Source organism: Electrona antarctica, assembly GCF_951216825.1.
Source record: "Electrona antarctica genome assembly, chromosome: 5".
In the NCBI taxonomy this organism is placed as follows: domain Eukaryota; kingdom Metazoa; phylum Chordata; class Actinopteri; order Myctophiformes; family Myctophidae; genus Electrona; species Electrona antarctica.
The window spans coordinates 41664515-41683855 of record NC_136810.1 but is presented as its reverse complement, the minus strand read 5'-3'; the positions used below and the strand labels follow the sequence as shown (position 1 = coordinate 41683855).

The 19341-nt window shown below is 42.3% G+C and overlaps 1 protein-coding gene across 5 annotated transcripts in view; it reads right to left on the bottom strand.

The window, feature by feature from the left end:
* Positions 1-18317, bottom strand: part of LOC306923407 (pleckstrin homology domain-containing family A member 7-like) — a 189294-nt gene extending 170977 nt beyond the window's left edge. For all 5 annotated transcript variants that reach the window (XM_079501473.1, XM_079501470.1, XM_079501472.1 and 2 more), the window contains exons 1-3: positions 18185-18317; positions 17910-17986; positions 17628-17685 (exon numbers count right to left, since the gene is read on the bottom strand). In XM_079501473.1, coding sequence (XP_079357599.1) covers positions 17628-17685; positions 17910-17986; positions 18185-18279 — 230 coding nt within the window. In that variant the 5' untranslated portion in view covers positions 18280-18317. The remainder of the gene's footprint in view (positions 1-17627; positions 17686-17909; positions 17987-18184) is intronic.
* Positions 18318-19341: the final 1024 nt, after the last annotated feature.

Genomic DNA, 19341 nt, shown 5'->3' with positions numbered 1-19341 from the left:
TGGACTAAATATGAGACTAAAACAACCAATAAAGTCTCATTTTACAGCTTTCCTTGTAACAACAAAGCTACTGGTCTCCTAAATCTGGCTGTGACAGGCCGTCTGCCCCACACTGAATACTATCTGTGTCAACTAAGGGGCTGCCTTCACGAGGACGTCGCGGGCTGTTCCCCGCCTAAGTTTTGTGAACGATATAAAACTTTACTGCGTCTACATTGCGGTTATGTTAATTATGTACGACGTCCACTCGAGACCGGTAAACTGCTTCGTTTTCAAGATAAAGATGCAGTACACATGGCTGGCCTGTAGATGGCCACAAAAAAAGAAAAAGCTTATTCTAAAGGCTACATGAAAGCGTTGGTATTTCACACAGGTGTTGCCAAATAACTAATTATCTTGATCAGATGCGCATATGCGTCATATCAATTTAATGAGCAGAGCAGTGCTGCTTCTCTCTCTGAGTCTGCACACACTGACTGACCAGCTAAAGTGTATGCCTACTAAACCATAATATATGACAAACCTTGGATTAATTCTTCTGAAAACAGCAGCAAGCACAAAGTAAGTGTGAGAGAGAGAGAGAGAGAGAGAGTGTGAGAGAGAGAGAGAGAGAGAGAGCGAGAGAGAGCGCGCCCCTTCTATTTTTTAACACGCAGCATCTCTCTCTCTCTCTCTCTCTGTGACTGTGACTGCGACGCGGTCAATAATATATAGCATAAATAATAGGCCAAATATAACACTTTCCCTCTATCTGTGATCAGCTCCTCACACACAACTCCTCTCTCGTGCATGCCTGCTCAATCTCAACAACGGTTTGCATGCGTGCGGGCTGCAGATCGGCTATTTTTGGAGAAGAGATTTATAGACATTATGTGCAAATATAAAATAGCTGTGATACTTATATGTAAGTGGTTATGGTGAAATAAACCATTAACACTGGTTAGTTTGGAGGGGCGAGGGGACTATGACATCACCGTTTCAACAAATTAGGCGGCATTCGCTGTACACACGGAGACGTGAAAGTCGCGTCTCCAAACTTTCCCACTCTGGAAGGTAGTTTCAAAATTAGCCGTTAAAGTCCCCCAAAACGCCGTCTCCGTGTGACAAAAAGGGTAGATCGGCTAATTACTTGCCCCAGAAACACCGAATACGTCCTCGTCTGTACAGGCCCTAAATCCTCCATTAGAGATCGTATTCATGCAAACTAGATTCAACATACTCAACCCTGCAATTCTAAATATGCCCCCGAAATATTGCACTGAGCAAATGGACTGTTACCATCTTCAATAATAATGATAATAATAGTCTTTATTGTCTCCACATCATATATTTTCTTTGTCATGGACACTTTTACAGAACATTAATAATTCTACTCGACTTGGAAGCATTAAGACCCATTTTAACCCTCAATGGCTTAATTCCTTTCTGAAAAATAACATTATTGTAAAAAGATTCACGCGTTTAGATATTGCTATTTACAATGAGAAGCGGACGGGAGCTGTTGCCACTTCAACCCGGATGTAACGTAGGACAACAAAATGACGTCGGACTTAAATACCGAATAGGCTCCTGGACAAACAGTGCTGCTATCTGAAAGTGACTGCAAGGAGTCGTTTATACTAGACCGGCGTGTGTCGGTCGGACCCACTAAAATAGAATTTCGGCAGCTACGTAGCACTCACATCTAAAGTTCCGGCTGCTAAGTAGTTCTACTTTCAAGATTTTTGAGTGGTGCAACCACTCCAAGGAACAGCAATGTCCATGTTAACCTAGGTATGTGACTATGTACAGTATGTGACTATGTGACTATGAGTACCAGTAGGGGCAAAAGTGGCGCTGTTGTGCCAGAAACAGAGACAGAGAGATAGTGCTGCACTGTTGCCTGCTAATTACAGAGAGAGAGAGGGGGGGGGGGGGGGGGGGGGGGGGGGCAGGGCGAGAGGGGAGTTGCACCACTCAGTTCACACGGGTGTGATTTTTCTAACATGTTCAATAATAGCAGATGTACAAGCTTGCAGCGCAATCACAAAATGTCAACAGATTATGTTTACAGATTATCGTTAGAATGACTGTCAAAAATAATGTTTAACTTCTCTGGCTGTTTCTGAGAGCCTTCCTCAGACAAATGAAAAACAAGAAGAGCTTTTGTTTGCTATATAGGAGCTTTCTTCTCTCACAAGCCTTTACTTGGCTGCAAGGGAACTGTTGGTTCTCTGGTTTAACCACAGACAAACAAAGATCTTTTCATTGGAAGACAAAGAAACGCCAGGCAGCCGAGTGAGAGCACAAACTGGAACTACAGTTTAAATACTTTCAGGTGATTTGCCTATCTTATCAAGCTTATTAGCATAGTCATATAGGGCGTTGCAGTCTGTGTGTGTGTGTGTGTGTGTGTGTTAGGCTGCGCAACAGTGACACTTGGTGGTCAACCAAACGCTATTTCCGTGCTCGGATGGACGGACAGACCCAGCCAGCCAGCCAGCCAGGGACACACATTGGCGTCTATTAGGAGTGGCTAGCACCACTCAAAAATAGCATGAATGCTCCACTGATTTAAAAAAAAGAATATATATATATATATATATATATATATATATATATATATATATATATATATATATATATATAGATCTGACAGTTGGACGGGGGCATGTTAACATGAACACACGTGCTGTTTCGACACCACACTATCCGCTCCCTCCTCAACCACCGTGCCATATAGGCTACATGCACGCTGAAAGCCTGGACACTGACTACGACAGGTTACAGCCCTGCACTCACCCAGCGTGCAGGGCTCAGCGTGTTCAGTGTGACACACTGAACATCACCATCACAAGTATTCATAATGTTATGATCATCCAACAGATATAAAAGTGCACAGGAGTGTAACTGTTGCCAAGGCAATTCCCCGTCCGGGTGGACTTAAACCCTGTTGTTGCTAGACCATCTGTAAACAATTCCCCCCCCTATCAGTAATGTGATCTATTACATTGCATTACCCACACTGAACATCATTTGCTGTTCATATATTCAGAACGGGTAAGGACTAGTATATATATATACATATATCTCAGAATATCAGGTTTAAACTCAAAATGGCGGAGAATATATGTTTAACTCTTGGGTCCTTTGGTTTAATTTTACACTCTCAAGAGTTATTGTTAAAAATCTGCAATACTTAATTTAGAAGAAGTCTACACAATTAGAGAATGTAGAATAATCGATTGGTACCAACAAATACAGCATGGAATTGTGGACAAAACAACAAAATATCAGTTTTGGGTCTGAGAGTCTAAGGGCCGATTCATACTCCTATTTTACTGCTGTTTCGGCGCTGTAGTGCCGAAATGATTTCGGCTCGTCAGAAATTTTCAGTAGCACCGAAGAGCCAACCTCAAATGACGTCACATTGTAGGCTCTACAGCGCCGAACCGACTTGTATTCGGCTCTAAAATAAGAGTATGAATCGTGCCTAAATGTCATGGTGGTCCGTGGCTCAAATGCAGAATAAATAATGGGCCTTGATATGAAAAGTTTCATAAACATGTGACTCTGCATGTATGTTTTAGGAACAGAGAAGAATTTTCATAAAACTGAGAGAGAGATAGTGCTGCACTGTTGCCTGCTAATGAGAAAGAGAGAGAGAGAGAGAGGAGGGGGGGGGAGTTGCACCACTCAGTTCACACGGGTGTGATTTTTTCACTTACAAACTTCTCTTATACTGGTCCAAAGTGTCTGTGTAAAGTTTCGAGCAAATTGCGCAAACATCCCAGGAGTACATTCGATGCAACTGTTTTTCATATAATTCAAAATGGTGGGAGATCTAAAAGTTAGAACACGAAAGTTGTTCGGCATGAGGAGACGGCGAGACGCATGTGTGTATCAAAGTTGTATTGGCGACGGTCAAATGATTCATGAGCTATGCCTGTTCAAAGTTAACATTTGGCCAAAGGTCGTGGGCTTCGTGTCCTGACCGTTTGGCATGGCCCTCTGCCATATTGCAAGTTTAGCAAAAAACTACTTCACAGTTAAGCCTTAACTGCTATGTTTAGCGGAAGGAGAAGAAGGAGGAGAAGAAGAATGAAACGGACAATAAGGGACCAAAGCCCTTTCGGGCATGGTCCCTTAAAAATCCATTTGGAAGAATGGGCATCAAGTCGTCTTTAATGCATCCACTCCAACATACAGGGTTATACTAAGCCTTATAAGTTTTAAGCCTTGCAAGGTCCTGCTTCTAACGTAATTGTAAGCGGCTTTGTGATAAGCTTCTTTGTCATGGCTTCATGATAGCATGATTGTGCTTACGCTGCCATTCACAGTGGCGGCGGCAGTGGCTCAGGGGTAGAGAAGTAGTAGTAGTAGCAGTAGAGCGGTCGCTTCAGAAACCGGAAGGTTCCCAGTTCGATCCCTGTGGGCTCCCCTAGAGTTAGTGTCAGTGTCCTTGAGCAAGACTCTGAAACCCTTTGCTCCCGATGTGCAGGTTGCTGTCTTGCATGATTTCCTCTGTCATTGGTGTGTGAATATGTGTGAATGTAATGCACAATCTATGTAAAGGTGTATGAATGTGTGTGGATGGGTGAATGTAATGCACAATCTATGTAAAGGTGTATGAATGTGTGTGTGGATGGGTGAATGTAATGCACAATCTATGTAAAGGTGTATGAATGTGTGTGTGTGAATGGGTGAATGTAATGAACAATCTATGTAAAGGTGTATGAATGTGTGTGTGTGAATGGGTGAATGTAATGAACAATCTATGTAAAGGTGTATGAATGTGTGTGGATGGGTGAATGTAATGCACAATCTATGTAAAGGTGTATGAATGTGTGTGTGGATGGGTGAATGTAATGCACAATCTATGTAAAGGTGTATGAATGTGTGTGTGGATGGGTGAATGTAATGCACATTCTATGTAAAGGTGTATGAATGTGTGTGTGAATGGGTGAATGTAATGAACAATCTATGTAAAGGTGTATGAATGTGTGTGTGGATGGGTGAATGTAATGAACAATCTATGTAAAGGTGTATGAATGTGTGTGTGGATGGGTGAATGTAATGCACAATCTATGTAAAGGTGTGTGTGTGTGTGTGTGTGGATGGGTGAATGTAATGAACAATCTATGTAAAGGTGTATGAATGTGTGTGTGAATGGGTGAATGTAATGCATCTATGTAAAGTGTCTTGATTAAAGCGCTATATAAATGCAACAATTCCCAATTATATTAAAAATATCCCTGCATAACTAATTACACATTTCTCCGAGGTACTGCAGACAATGCGTCTCACCGGTGCCAGAAGAGCCACAATGTTTGATGTATGAAGGCGAGTGTCGCAATACTTAAAGGAGAATTCCATGCTAGAAGGCTTTCTTACCTTTATTTGTAGTTGTTACGTCCCCACCAAAGAGGTCCAGGTGTTATTTTGTGCAAAAACTCCTTATTGGCTATTTCCCCTACCATAAGCCCTCAATGAATTGCATTGAAGTGAATGGGAATTGAATGGGGATATGGGGTGTTGTGCTAATTCGCTTATTTCCATCACTCAGATTATTATTTTTTGTATATATCCTCTCTTTATAATGTAAATAATATCCCAAGCGGCACACTTTACTACTTATTTCGATGGAAATAAGCGAATTAGCACAACACCCCATAGCCCCATTCAATTCCCATTCAATTCAATGCAATTCATCGAGGGTTTATGGTAGGGGAAATAGCCAATAAGGAGTTTTTGCACAAAAAAACACCTGGACCTCCTTGATGGGGACGTAACAACTACAAATAAAGGTAAGAAAGGTCAGAAAGCCTTCTAGCATGGAATTCTCCTTTAACACTCGATATCGGAGCAATCAATTAATATATATTTTTTAATCAAATGTATCAGTCAAGTAAATTAGATTTCAATCATAATGAGGGCAGAAACTAGAAAAAGTGCCCTTCGGGGCACAGGTCTCCACCAGGATAATAGCATTTGTGATGTTTGGACAAAATGTGTAGGAGTAATATATGAAAAATCAAACAGATCTATGTTGAACACAAGACTATGGAGATACTGTATACCGATTTGCGTGATGTATGGATGGATAAAATCTAGCAAAAAATTTGCCTCATGATGGCGCTATAACAGGTAGATGTGGAAAATGCAGGGCAAAGGTTTTTCCTTGGCCTCTAGGGAGTGCGTATACAAAGATGTACACAGATTGGTGCAGTTATAGGTGAAAACATGAGGCTGAGTGGCATTTCTAAGGGCATTTTATCAGGTATTTGACCAATCTGGGAACTAAATCGTTACCAAGAAATTTCTTCACCAATGTGTTTCTAAAGGTGTCTAATAACATGTACTAAAAGTTTGAAATTCAACTCCCGTGGGAAAATTGAGTTATTAGCATAATATGTGACCATACCCATAACATCCTATATAAGGCAAAAAAGTCCAAATTTCATCATTCTTTAAGTAGCATGTGACATATGAAACTAGGGTGATTTCATGATTCTGAATCCATTCCAAGCATTAGTTTTGCACAAAAAACACTCCTTGGGCTAAATTAGGCCATATCCAGTTGACCAAATGTGCTGACCTCATCACGTTTGTGTGGCCGTTTTCCTCCCAAGGAGTGTTTTTTGTGCAAAACTAATGTTTGGAATGGATTCAGAATCATGCAAACACCCTAGTTTCATATGTCACATGCTACTTAAAGAATGATGAAATTTGGACTTTTTTGCCTTATATAGGATGTTATGGGTATGGTCACATATTATGCTAATAACTCAATTTTCCCACGGGAGTTGAATTTCAAACTTTTAGTACATGTTATTAGACACCTTTAGAAACACATTGGTGAAGACATTTCTTGGTAACGATTTAGTTCCCAGATTTTCATAGATTTCTCTTACTATAGTGGGAATGTGTGTGCATAATTTCAAAGAAAGTGCACACTGTGTTCATATGGGGATGGAATATGGGGAAGCAGACAGGTCCGCGTTGATCACATGACTATAGATAGTGTATACCGATTTGCGTGATGTATGGCTAAAATGTATACGAGTAATATAAAGAAAGACGGAGTGCAGAACATACTCTCTCCCCATGCCTTCGGCCTGGTGGAGACAATAAAATGACCTCGACTTTTCTCCCACTGCACTTGCTCTGAAAACAGAATGTTCTAAAGAGGTCATAAACAACTGTGTCCTGGATGGTCTGCGTGTTCGGGTCTCATTCCAGCCAAACACTAAACCAGATAATTTCCCCCAATTAACACTAATTAACTAAATCAACTGGTGTAGTAATTGACCATATGCAGACCGCATCCATCTTGCCACTTTGCCAGCAAGGTGCTAACTAGGTGCAACTTCCCATTCATCCAAACAGAAATGTCCCATCTGATTGTATTAACACAATCCCTCCCGCCACAAGGGCAGGGATCGTGAGGCCAGTGACCAGGCCAAATGCGCGGAATACCAAAGTAGAAGAAGAGATCCTCTGCAACCAAGGTTTATTAAATCAGGTTAGGAAGCGAAGACCGCACGGTGGACTCCATGTTGCTCCATGTTGCTAAAAAATATATATACCATTGCTGAAAATAGTTTAAATATGTAATGTACCTGGGGGGGGGGGGGGGGGGGGAATTATGACAGGCAGTTTCTGCTGTCAAAATATGACCCCCCCAGTCAAAAAACACTTTGTTTGAAATAGACACTCAGGCTTTCTAAGGTGTGATTTGGGGCCCTAAATATGAATACAAAATCAATATCAACATCTTAAAACTAAAATGTTGAATTGTGGGTTTGAGCTCACATGCCCTTTTGCCACCTTAGTGGCATATGCTAAAAATATATATATATATTTTTTTGTCTTTTTTAATTAAATATTCTTTAAAGGGCATGTCATGTGATCTACCAGTAGATCACATCTCATGATCTACCTTTTGGGCACCCCTGTTGTACACAAATGGCCCAGCAGATGGCGTGATTCCACTGAAAGGAGGGATGCTTGTACATATGTCACATCCGTTTAACATTACTGTCTGTGTGATGATCCATGCTGGGACTTACTTATCCACTTGCTGTTAAAACTTTAATGTAAAATGCAATGACGTGACATGATATGTACAAGCATCCCTCCTTTCAGTGGTTTTATTTTTGTAGAAGAGGCAAACTAATATTGTTTATGCCGTTTGCTTTGATTGAATAATTGATTGAACACACGTGTACGTTGTACTATGATTTGATTTGGGTGTGTTCTAAATAAAGTGTTAGTGTTGATTAGCGTGTATTAATCTAATTGTAGTAAACTAATACTATTAAACTAAAAAATATAAAGATCAAGGGAAAATAGACCTTTTTACAGTACAATAATGTTTACACATACAAATAAATTACACAATAATCAACAACTTGCGGCTCAAGAACCCACCACTCCTGAATGAAGTGTCTGGTGCTGGGAGTCTGGTGCAATGCACAGGTCCTGGCGGTACTCCTGGTGAGAGCAGGAGTGGACCTGGTGAGACGTAGGTGGGGCCCGGACAGGAGTCAACCCACATGCCAGAATTGTGCCTCCCAGTCCCGGCAGAGTAGTTCCGGAGTGGTTCCAACGGATTGTGTGGCCCTGGTCTTTCCCTAGTGGGTCTGATCAAGGGTAGCTAAGCTACTGGGACGTAAGTCGGGACTTGATCACCCCAGCTGGGTCACCCGAGTGAGGGGTATGATGTTCGCGAGACCCGAAACCCCCGATGACCTTGGGATACATCACTGTACTGAGGATACGTCCCAGGTGCATCCAAGCGATGTATTTTCGTTCGTTCTGATCATATCGTACTTGTATTATGTCCCGTCCACGGAGTAACCTCGCATCAGACTATCCAGCATAGCTATATCCACCTCAGTGGACAGTCAAGACGGGCATTGTCAGTAGGCCAATCAGAGGCAGACGGGGCGTTACCATGTCTCTGCTCGGACGCAAAACAGATATACGTGTGTCTGACCGCTCCCATGTACTATACCCGGAGTATAGGCTAATGCCATCAGGTAGGAGGTACGAGGTCGATGCGTGCAAATATAATAGGTACAAGCATTCCTTTGTCCCTCTGTCAATCACACTCCTTAAAGGTGTAGTGAAACGGAAATGGTGGACATTTTATTGTGAAGTTTCAAGTTTAAACACCGCTATGAAGTTTCTGAACCAATCAGAGCGTCGCATCCCTTCAGGGGATGGGACGGTAGCTAGGGGCCGTAGCTATGCTACGCAGGACAGCGTGTGGATGTTTGTTTACAAATCAGATAGTCGTCCAGCTTTACCAGTTTACTCTTATGTGGCTTATTTCTACCCTATAATGTTTTCAGATACATTTTTTAGCGTGATGATTAAGTTGAAACCGAGTAATACACTCCCTGGATGTTATCTTGAATGGGAATAAAAACGGAAGATGTCTGTAATCAGTAGCAGCTGTGCAGCCTGTGCTGGACGGATGCGGAGATATGGGGAATTAAACGGGTGAGCTTCATTTTTATTGGCTTTTATCGATGTTGGCCTCGACACGTCATCACGCAGCACGTTTTTGTTTTCAGGAAGTAATAACAAATATATTTGTATGGACGTTTGATATAAAAACACACAAAAATTAGAATTTTCCCGTTTTTTTGGCATCTATTGTTAGGTATGCCCATATGATGACCACGGATATGGTCTAAAAGTGTGAAAAACGTATTTTTCATTTCACTACACCTTTAACCAAGTCCTTGCAGAGGGCAGACAGGGTAGGGGTAGGAGGGTTTGAGGTGATGCTCTTCTTTTTGCACTAGGTATGTCAGCGTGTGTGTTAATAAAGTTTTGTCACTGTGTACCTCTACTGTTTGTATTGTATTGTACTAGCCTAACACTAAAACATTCCAGGGGACTAAAACTATTCAAAAGACTATGACTAAAACTAAAATCAAAATTTGCTGTCAAAATCAACACTGCACAGTACACACACACACACGCTCCTATACCGCATGCAATTTGAACCAAAGGAGAGTCTAGAACAGGGGTGGGCAACTTTGACGATGGAGAGGGCCACTATATCTCCACACTCCCTCCAGGAGGGCCACAATGCATATTACTGTTGTAGTAAAAAATAGCCGATCTACAAGCTCAAACGACAGTTTTAGTGTTAGGCTAGTTTTAGTCGACTAAATATCACAAGATTTTAGTTGACTAAATCTACAGTTGATTTAGGCGACTAAAATTTTATTTTGGCGGGCCTTGATGCCGTTGTAATGGTTGATTTTACACTTGCTGAAAATAGCCGATCTACAAGCTCACAACGTTGTGCTATTTTCAGCATGCAACCAAGTGTAAAATGACCTTTTAGTCTCGTTTTATTTGTTGACGAAATTGACAATATATTTAGTCTTAGTTTTAGTCATCATAGCTTAAGTTTTCCTGTACTTTCCATTTAGTTTGTCAGTGAAAAAAAGCTAGTTGACAAACATTTTTCGTCATAGTATTAGTCGACAAAAACCAACACTACGTGCGTGCATGCTAGTTTATTTGGCAATGGCAGTAAGAAAAGTCTTTCTCCAATAATGATTTGTCCCAAAAGTAGAAAACTTATAGCCAACTAAAAGTTCAAGAATATGAAGAATTCTTACATTCATTGTATATCTTGCCTTATTCTGGCAGGGACTGCCAAGGACAGAGGCAAAAGCCTAATTTATATTCCCACTCAAGGCACTAAAAGCTACTAAAAGCCGGGGAAAAAAGCACACAGAAATAATTTGGAAGCATGCAGCTTTTGTCTCAATAACCCTCGAGACTAGATAAAATTAGGCAGTTTGAAGTCTAAAATGTATAATAGCGTCTGTAGAGCGGTGGTTCCCACAGTGGGGTCCGGGGACCCCCAGGGATCCTTGAGGGAGTTCCAGGGGGTCCCCGCCTAAATGATAGTAACCAAATGGACCCTTATGGGTCTGCAACTCAGAGAGTGTACAAATGGAACCTCTCACAGTTAAATCAACATTGATTTTACAATATAAATTGGGGTCCCAGAGATAAATGTGGGGTCCGTAGCCTAATCATTGCATCATGCATTAGGCCCTAATGTCAAACTGGGGGTGCTTGAAATGAAAATGGTTGAGAATCACTGCTAGAACCGTAATAAAAATCTACTCTAATGGGGGGTCCCTGGCATATCATGTAAAATGGGGGTCCGCAGGCTAATAAATGTCGATTTAGGGGTAATGAAAAAGTTTGAGAACTACTGCTGTAGAGACCCCGAGATACTTAAACTCCTTCACCTGGGGTAATGTCTCATTCCCTACAATACTTAAACTCCTTTACCTGGGGTAATGTCTCATTCCCTACAAAACTTAAACTCCTTTACCTGGGGTAATGTCTCATTCCCTACAATACTTAAACTCCTTCACCTGGGGTAATGTCTCATTCCCTACAATACTTAAACTCCTTCACCTGGGGTAATGTCTCATTCCCTACAAAACTCAAACTCCTTTACCTGGGGTAATGTCTCATTCCCTACAATACTTAAACTCCTTCACCTGGAGTAATGTCTCATTCCCTACAATACTTAAACTCCTTCACCTGGAGTAATGTCTCATTCCCTACAATACTTAAACTCCTTCACCTGGGGTAATGTCTCATTCCCTACAAAACTTAAACTCCTTTACCTGGGGTAATGTCTCATTCCATACAATACTTAAACTCCTTCACCTGGGGTAATGTCTCATTCCCTACAATACTTAAACTCCTTCACCTGGAGTAATGTCTCATTCCCTACAACACTTAAACTCCTTCACCTGGAGTAATGTCTCATTCCCTACAATACTTAAACTCCTTCACCTGGGGTAATGTCTAATTCCCTACAATACTTAAACTCCTTCACCTGGAGTAATGTCTCATTCCCTACAATACTTAAACTCCTTCACCTGGGGTAATGTCTCATTCCCTACAAAACTTAAACTCCTTTACCTGGGGTAATGTCTCATTCCATACAATACTTAAACTCCTTCACCTGGGGTAATGTCTCATTCCCTACAATACTTAAACTCCTTCACCTGGAGTAATGTCTCATTCCCTACAACACTTAAACTCCTTCACCTGGAGTAATGTCTCATTCCCTACAATACTTAAACTACTTCACCTGGGGTAATGTCTCATTCCCTACAACACTTAAACTCCTTCACCTGGAGTAATGTCTCATTCCCTACAATACTTAAACTCCTTCACCTGGAGTAATGTCTCATTCCCTACAATACTTGAACTCCTTCACCTGGAGTAATGTCTCATTCCCATTGCACCTGAACATCTCCAGGTGCAAATGTCGACCGACAGAAACCCAAGGGGTGCCCCTGTCTTTCTGATGTCAATATGTTTTATTTTAATTTTTGGACACATTTTGGCACACATCATCAATGAGATACCACAGCTGATTAAATGCAAAACAAAGGAAACAATAATAGGTCTTTGCTCCCTTAAAGGACAACTTCACCACTTTTCAACGTATCGTCAATTATAATTATATAAAATAAATGGTGGTATTTTATACCACCATTTATTTTCCTACTCTGTGTCTCACAGGAAGGCTGTGGGCAGTTCAGAAACCCACCAGTGACATCATCGTTAGGCAGATATTTCTTTAAACATGAAAAAATATATATATATTTAGATTATTATCGTGCAAACGTTGGCTTCCATTTTCGCATTGCAATTATTCAGGAATACAAAGCCTGCACTTTCTATAGAGCGTTGCAGTCCCGCCCCCGACGAGGGCCCAGGAATAATTTCCCGTTCATTTTCCCCATAGACTTTTCAAAAAGTCTTTATTTAAAGACGTTTACGCTGCGGACAGAGCCAACTCTTTTTGTGACAAATCATGACAATAAACACAATGTTTTGGGCAGGTCAAATAATTATCAAGAAGAAAGAAAGGCATAGTACAACACCTTTTCTTTTTAGTCCAAAACACATTCCAACTCAGAGGGAGCCATGTTGCTCTTTTTGTTTTTTGTTTCCTGTAACATCTACTTTATCCGCCGCAGCCCCTGAACAGACAATGTTTAAACCCCCAGGAGATGTTATAAAATGTAGCCTTAAAAAAAACAGTCTCCACCACTACACAAGGATATTGGATAAGTCGTGGGGGGGGGGGGGGGTCTTCATTCCTCCTGTACAAATACCCTTCAGAAGGAGTAAAATGATGGCTCTGGACAGGAAGCCACAGAACCCCACACAGATCCAAGGAAGGAACACTTTGTCCCTCTTTCTCTGGAGGTAATCTTACTCTAAAAAGGTTGGTGGACAACAAAGCATGGGGTTGAGGTACCTGCCGGCAGATATCATGGTGAAAACCATGTAATACCAATCTATGCATGCATTGTATACAGACAAAAACATGGGAAAACTCTTTTGAGTACAAATGTAACTTTTGTCTGTCACTCTTGACTCAGACACACAAATATTAGTCGCACGCACGCACGCAAGCAAGCACGCACGCACGCACGCACGCACGCACGCTACAGCTGGTTTCATCTGTTCATCTGTTTGGATGAATTTGCTGTCAATGGGAAGTTGCACCTAGTTAGCACCTTGCTGGTAAGATGGCCGCGGTCTGCATAAGGTCAATTGATCTGAATTTTCACACGGGCATTGACCATTAGCATGTGACGATGCCCGTTTTTTCACTTTCCCAAAATGTACGGTTTTATTACAGTTTTTTTTTTATATCAACCTTATATCAACCAGCACTTCAGGCTATGGGACTTATCGTAGCCATGGTTACCATAGATATTAAAAAAATAGATGCCTCATTGGCCGCTGCAGTTCTATGGAGCGATGTGTGTTGAAGGAGGGGCGGAAGAATTTACACTGGGGGAGGAAGTACGCCGGAAGTGTGGAAGGCACGTTACGTCCCGCTGCCACTCAAGTGATTACTGGCCAATCACAGCGCATCTTTTCCGGGACTTATCAGACCCGAACATGCGCTCACGCACGCTCATGCTTCCCCGGTGCTTCGCAAGGAATCTCGGGAAAGTTTTGCCCTCCCTTGCGCACATACGCTCCAGAGCCGGAAAGGGCGTCTACCTTTATGTCTATGATGGTTACAGCCAACTGCCGTGGTTACAGCCCCCCACGCTATGGATCGAAATTCATCTAGCTGCGTGGTTCGATGCCTTTCACAGTCACACTGCACATCCGCACTGTTTAAAGGACTTTGCTTCATGGCATAGGTTGTCGGTCTAATGACAGTCGGACCAATAGTATGTCTGAACTAAAGCCTGTACCCCCTCAAACAGCAACCGACAACAAACAGAACATAAGACGTGAGGTTACTTGAGAGCGACAGGGAACAAATATCCATGGGTCCATTTGGTTCCAGCAACAAGTGCGCCACACTCTCCATCAGCTAATGCAATCCCGGCATTTTCACTGTGTGTGTTTTTATTTAACCCTTATTTAACCTGTAAAAACACATTGAGACAGAGCCTCTTTTTCTAGTGGGAACTGGCCAAGTAAAGAGGCAGAAATAAAATTACAACTGCAAAGCTACATCGTACTGTACATGTAAATTACAGAACAGCCAATAATACATCCATGATACCCCGTAGTTCCTATAAAGTTCCTTTAAAATATAATACAAAAAATCTCCAAAGTGAATCTTTAAGTCAGAGAGAAAATACAACATTAACAGCAATAATAAATATGGAGGCCAATACCAAGGCTACTACACATCTACACATCTACATCTGAGATGATCAATTTTAGTCTGGACTGCAGGTCGTTCCATGACCAAGGGCCAAAGAAAGCGAGACATTTTTTGCCCCCCCCTCGGATTTGACTGCTGCTACTACACACCGTAGTGTGTGTGTGTATATATATATATATATATATATATATATATATATATATATATATATATATATATATATGTGTGTGTGTGTGTGTGTGTGTGTGTGTGTGTGTGTGTGTGTGCACTGTCTACCACCGATGGCACGTGCGTGCATGTGTGTGTGTGTCTCTTAGCAAATATAGCTTCGCTCAAACAGTTTAAAAGTGTGTGTGTGTGTGTGTGTGTGTGTGTGTGTGTGTGTGTGTCTGTGTGTGTGTGTGTGTGTTCGCGACATGGCGATAGGACAGGGCGTGCGTGCGTGCGTGCGTGCGTGCGTGCGTGCGTGCGTGCGTGCGTGCGTGCGTGCGTGCGTGCGTGCGTGCGTGCGTGCGGAACACCACAACACATGGACCACAATGTACACACCAAGTCGCTGACGGGATGCGCGCACGTGATCGGGAACTGTGCTGTTTCCAGGGTTGCCAGGTTAGCTTTTGCGAGAGGAACAAGCAACCGGGTCTATGAAAACAAGCCCTTCTCCCTTAGTTTAAACATAATATAGTGGCCATTTGAAAATAACAGCTCCTCAAGCTCACAACGCATCGGCACGCACGTGCCTGCATCTGTGTGAGACGAAAACTGAATACGTAAATATATGCAAATCCAACAATAACCACATTATAAAAACACTTAACAACACTCCTCTGAAACAGGTTGATGACTACAAGTATTTGGGTTCATATAGATCTTCTTCCCAAAAGGACTTTCAAACTAGGAAGGGTATGGCCTGGTCAGCCTGCAATGACATGCATAAGATCTGGTCATCCCAGCTTAGTAAGATGTTAAAAATAAAAATATTTAGGACGACCGTTGAGCCGATTCTACTCTATGGCGCCGAGACATGGACACTTTCAAAGAAACTAGAGAAACGGTTGGATGGCACTTAAACCCGCTTCTAATGAGAGCGCAAAATCTGTCGGGGAAGCAGCTTTTTGCTTCTACGGGCCGACGGCGTGGAACAAACTCCCACTGTACCTTCGACAGGCAGCCTCTGTAGACATTTTTAAAGCTCAGCTCAAGACCCACTTTTACACCCTTGCTTTTAATTGATTTATCTGTCTTTTAAAAAAAATGTTATTCATGTCCTCACTGTATTGTTTATGCCCTGCTTTTCTTTTCTTTTTTGTGTAAAGCACTTTGAGCTGCATTTCATGTCATGAAAGGTGCTATACAAATAAAGTTTTATTATTATTATTATTATTATTATTAATCTACTAATCTAATATAGGGCAACCTTCCCTGTGTTTCTTCACTAGTCCGATCCAGAAGAACACAGTTTGCTGGCCACTGCTACAGAGCTTACAATGAGGTTATATCTTCCCTTCTTCTCTGGAGTCCTGCCTCAAAGCAGACCAGAGGTAGAAAAATGACGTTCCCTGATGTCATCGCTAGGGACACAGGCATCAGTAAGCAGGAACTGTATGGCAATGAAGGACCGGGAAGTCTGGCGTAATATTGTGGAATCCACAATCTCGACCGCGGTGAAAAAATGATGATGATGATGCATCTGTGTGTTAGTTTGGCTGTTCTTAACCCCCGGACAGATATAAAGCAATAAGCAACAACAAGCTGTCTTGGTCGAAACACCTGACCAATATGTCCACTCAGGGGGGCGGTCAGAAGCTTCCAGCACTGAGGAGAATGGCCAGTAATAATAATAATAATAATAATAATAATAATAATAAATTGCATTTTTATAGCACTTTTCCAAGTACTCAAAGCGCTTTACAATGGGTTCATTCATTCATACATTGGGAGGTGAAGCGGCGAACAGTTGACGCCAGCGTCTTCACTTCCCTCATTCACACACCAATGGTGGCAAGCTAGCACCGAACAACTCATTGGAGGCAATGTATGTGGGGTTCAGTGTCTTGCCCAAGGACACTTCGACATGTGGACAGGAGGAGCCAGGATTCGAACCGCCGACACACGGATCATTGGACGACCTGCTCTACCTCCTGAGCCAAAGCCGCCCCAACTCACCACAGCGAACCGAGCACCTGTCTACAAGCTACAGGTGTGCAGTGTCATGGAGTACGCCTCACTCACCTGTCTATAAGCTACAGGTGTGCAGTGTAATGGAGTACGCCTCACTCACCTGGATGCTGGCTGCACCTACACATCTTGGTCTACTGGACAATATTCAGAGGAAGGCCCTCAAAATAATTGGAGTTGACCAGGACAGTACACAACTCTACGCTGCCAGGACATCCCCGAATACGGCAAAACACCCACCATGCATGTTGGACAGAACCTTTCTCCACACTGCTGTCAGGGTGTGGTGGAACAGCCTACCAGAGCATCTAGTTGACTCCAACACAGAGAGAATGGCCTTCATGCCTTTAAACGCAGAGTTCATAGACATCTCACACTCTGACTGTTGCAAATTTATGATAACAATTACTCTGTCACTTGACCGGCAACAACTGGCCATAGTTAGGATATACAACAACCTATGCAATTTACAAACTAGAGAAGCCCTTGGGGGGCTTCAACCAAAATCCAGTTCAGAATGGATTGTGGATGAAACGCCCCTTTAAACAATGCAGGCGACAGCTAGGGTCATCTTGTGGTCAAACACCCTCATAGCTAATCAGTTGAGAATTAGCAACAGGGCCATATTTAGCAGCTCCACGACCCACCATAGAACTTTCATCTTTTCACTTAAGCGTCGAAGGTATAGGTATGGTAACTTCAACTTGTTGCACACCCTCTCACTCCTAAAGCCAACATTAATAAAAATGCTTACTTTATGAAGTAGCTCGCCCCATCGTCCGTAAAGCCTTCCTCCCATCCCGCAGGTAAGTCTAAAAATATGAACAGGCAAAGGCAAGTTGGTGTTGTTAAAGTTTTTGTCCAGGCCTGCTCTCTCTGTAAACACAATAAATAGCAGCAGGTGAAAAGTAAACATGCACAATGCATTTAGCAGATAAGCCTGTTTAAAAACAAATGGCACACGGTTCGTTCTTAGACTAGTAGTAGTCCGTACAGTCTATCTATCTATGTATCTATCTAGAGGTTAGATTCTAACCTGAGCGAATCATGTGTCCGGAGTTGACAGGCTCCTCCGTCCGGGGATGGAGCCAGGTGGTGCTGCGGGTTTCATCGCTGTGTGTGTGGGGGGGGGGGAAGAGAGAGAGAGACAGAGAGAGAGAGAGAGAGAGGGAGAGAGAGACAGAGAGAGAGAGAGAGAGAGAGAGAGGGGAAAGAAAAACACCTGTTACAACGCCAGCCAGCACTCAGTATAACTCGCGCCGTTAAACCATTAAAAAGCCGTTAACCGTTTAGTACCGAGTACCGACTCACTTGATGAAGAACACCCTGCCGTCCCCGCAGACCCCGTAGGACCAGCGCTCAGGTAGCGAGTCCCCCGGCCGGCTGAGGCTGAGCGGCGCCGCCATGATCACAATCCTGTTTTCATTCCCTCTCTCTCCATGGAGTCTCCAGGGAGCTCAGTGGGCAAAGAGCTAACTGCTGCTTAAAGGGGACGGCCCAGAGATAGACCACAATACCAAGGAACCAACTGTCAACATTTTTTGCCCGCCGACAGTGGGAAGAACAGCACTATACTACATTAAGTACATTTTGAGCAGTGGTTTTCAACCCTTTTCATATCAAGGTGGTCCATTATTTATTCAGCCTTTGAGCCACAGACCAGGACCACCATTTGATGACATTTAGCTTCTCAGACCCAAAACTAAAGAATATTTTGATGCTGCACAATTCCATGCTGTATTGATGTTGGTACCATTACAGGCAAACGTTGATCAAAATAACAATTATTCTACATTCTCTAATTGTGTAGACTTCTTGTAAATTAAGTAATGCAGTTGTTTAAAATGAACTATTGGGAGCTTAAAATTAAAGCCAATTAAATGGTTCCATAATAAATGGTTTCATTTTACGCTCTCAAGAGTTAAAGATCTGTGTCCATAAATACAAACTCTCTTTAGCTGGGGACCACTTGGAACCCCCTAAAGGACCACTGGTTGAGAACCACTGATTTAGATGGAGAACAACAAGAACCACATAATGCATGCGCATTACAAAGTTAAGTTAAGCTCCCACAACCATCTGATGAGCCATGTTATTATTTTGATCATTCAACAAGAGGAATGTTGATTATGCGATTAAAGGCTTCACTTTAAAGACCAGTGTTTCCCAACCTTAGACTACAGTCTATAGAGGCTTGAAATGGTAATAACCCAAATACTGTAACCATGTCAGACAGACAGACAGACAGACAGACAGGCAGGCAGTTTTTTATAGTCTTCTCATATAGTAACTATGTATGTATACTGTATGTATTGCGATTTCTTGTCTTTTATCCACTGTACAAAATAAGTTTCTGAAAGGAAAAATAAAGTTATTTGAAGTGAAACTTGTTCTCCGCATTTGACCCATCTCTTGGAACGGTGAGCTGCAGCGTGCGCCACACTCGGGAATCATTAGTTGATTTGACC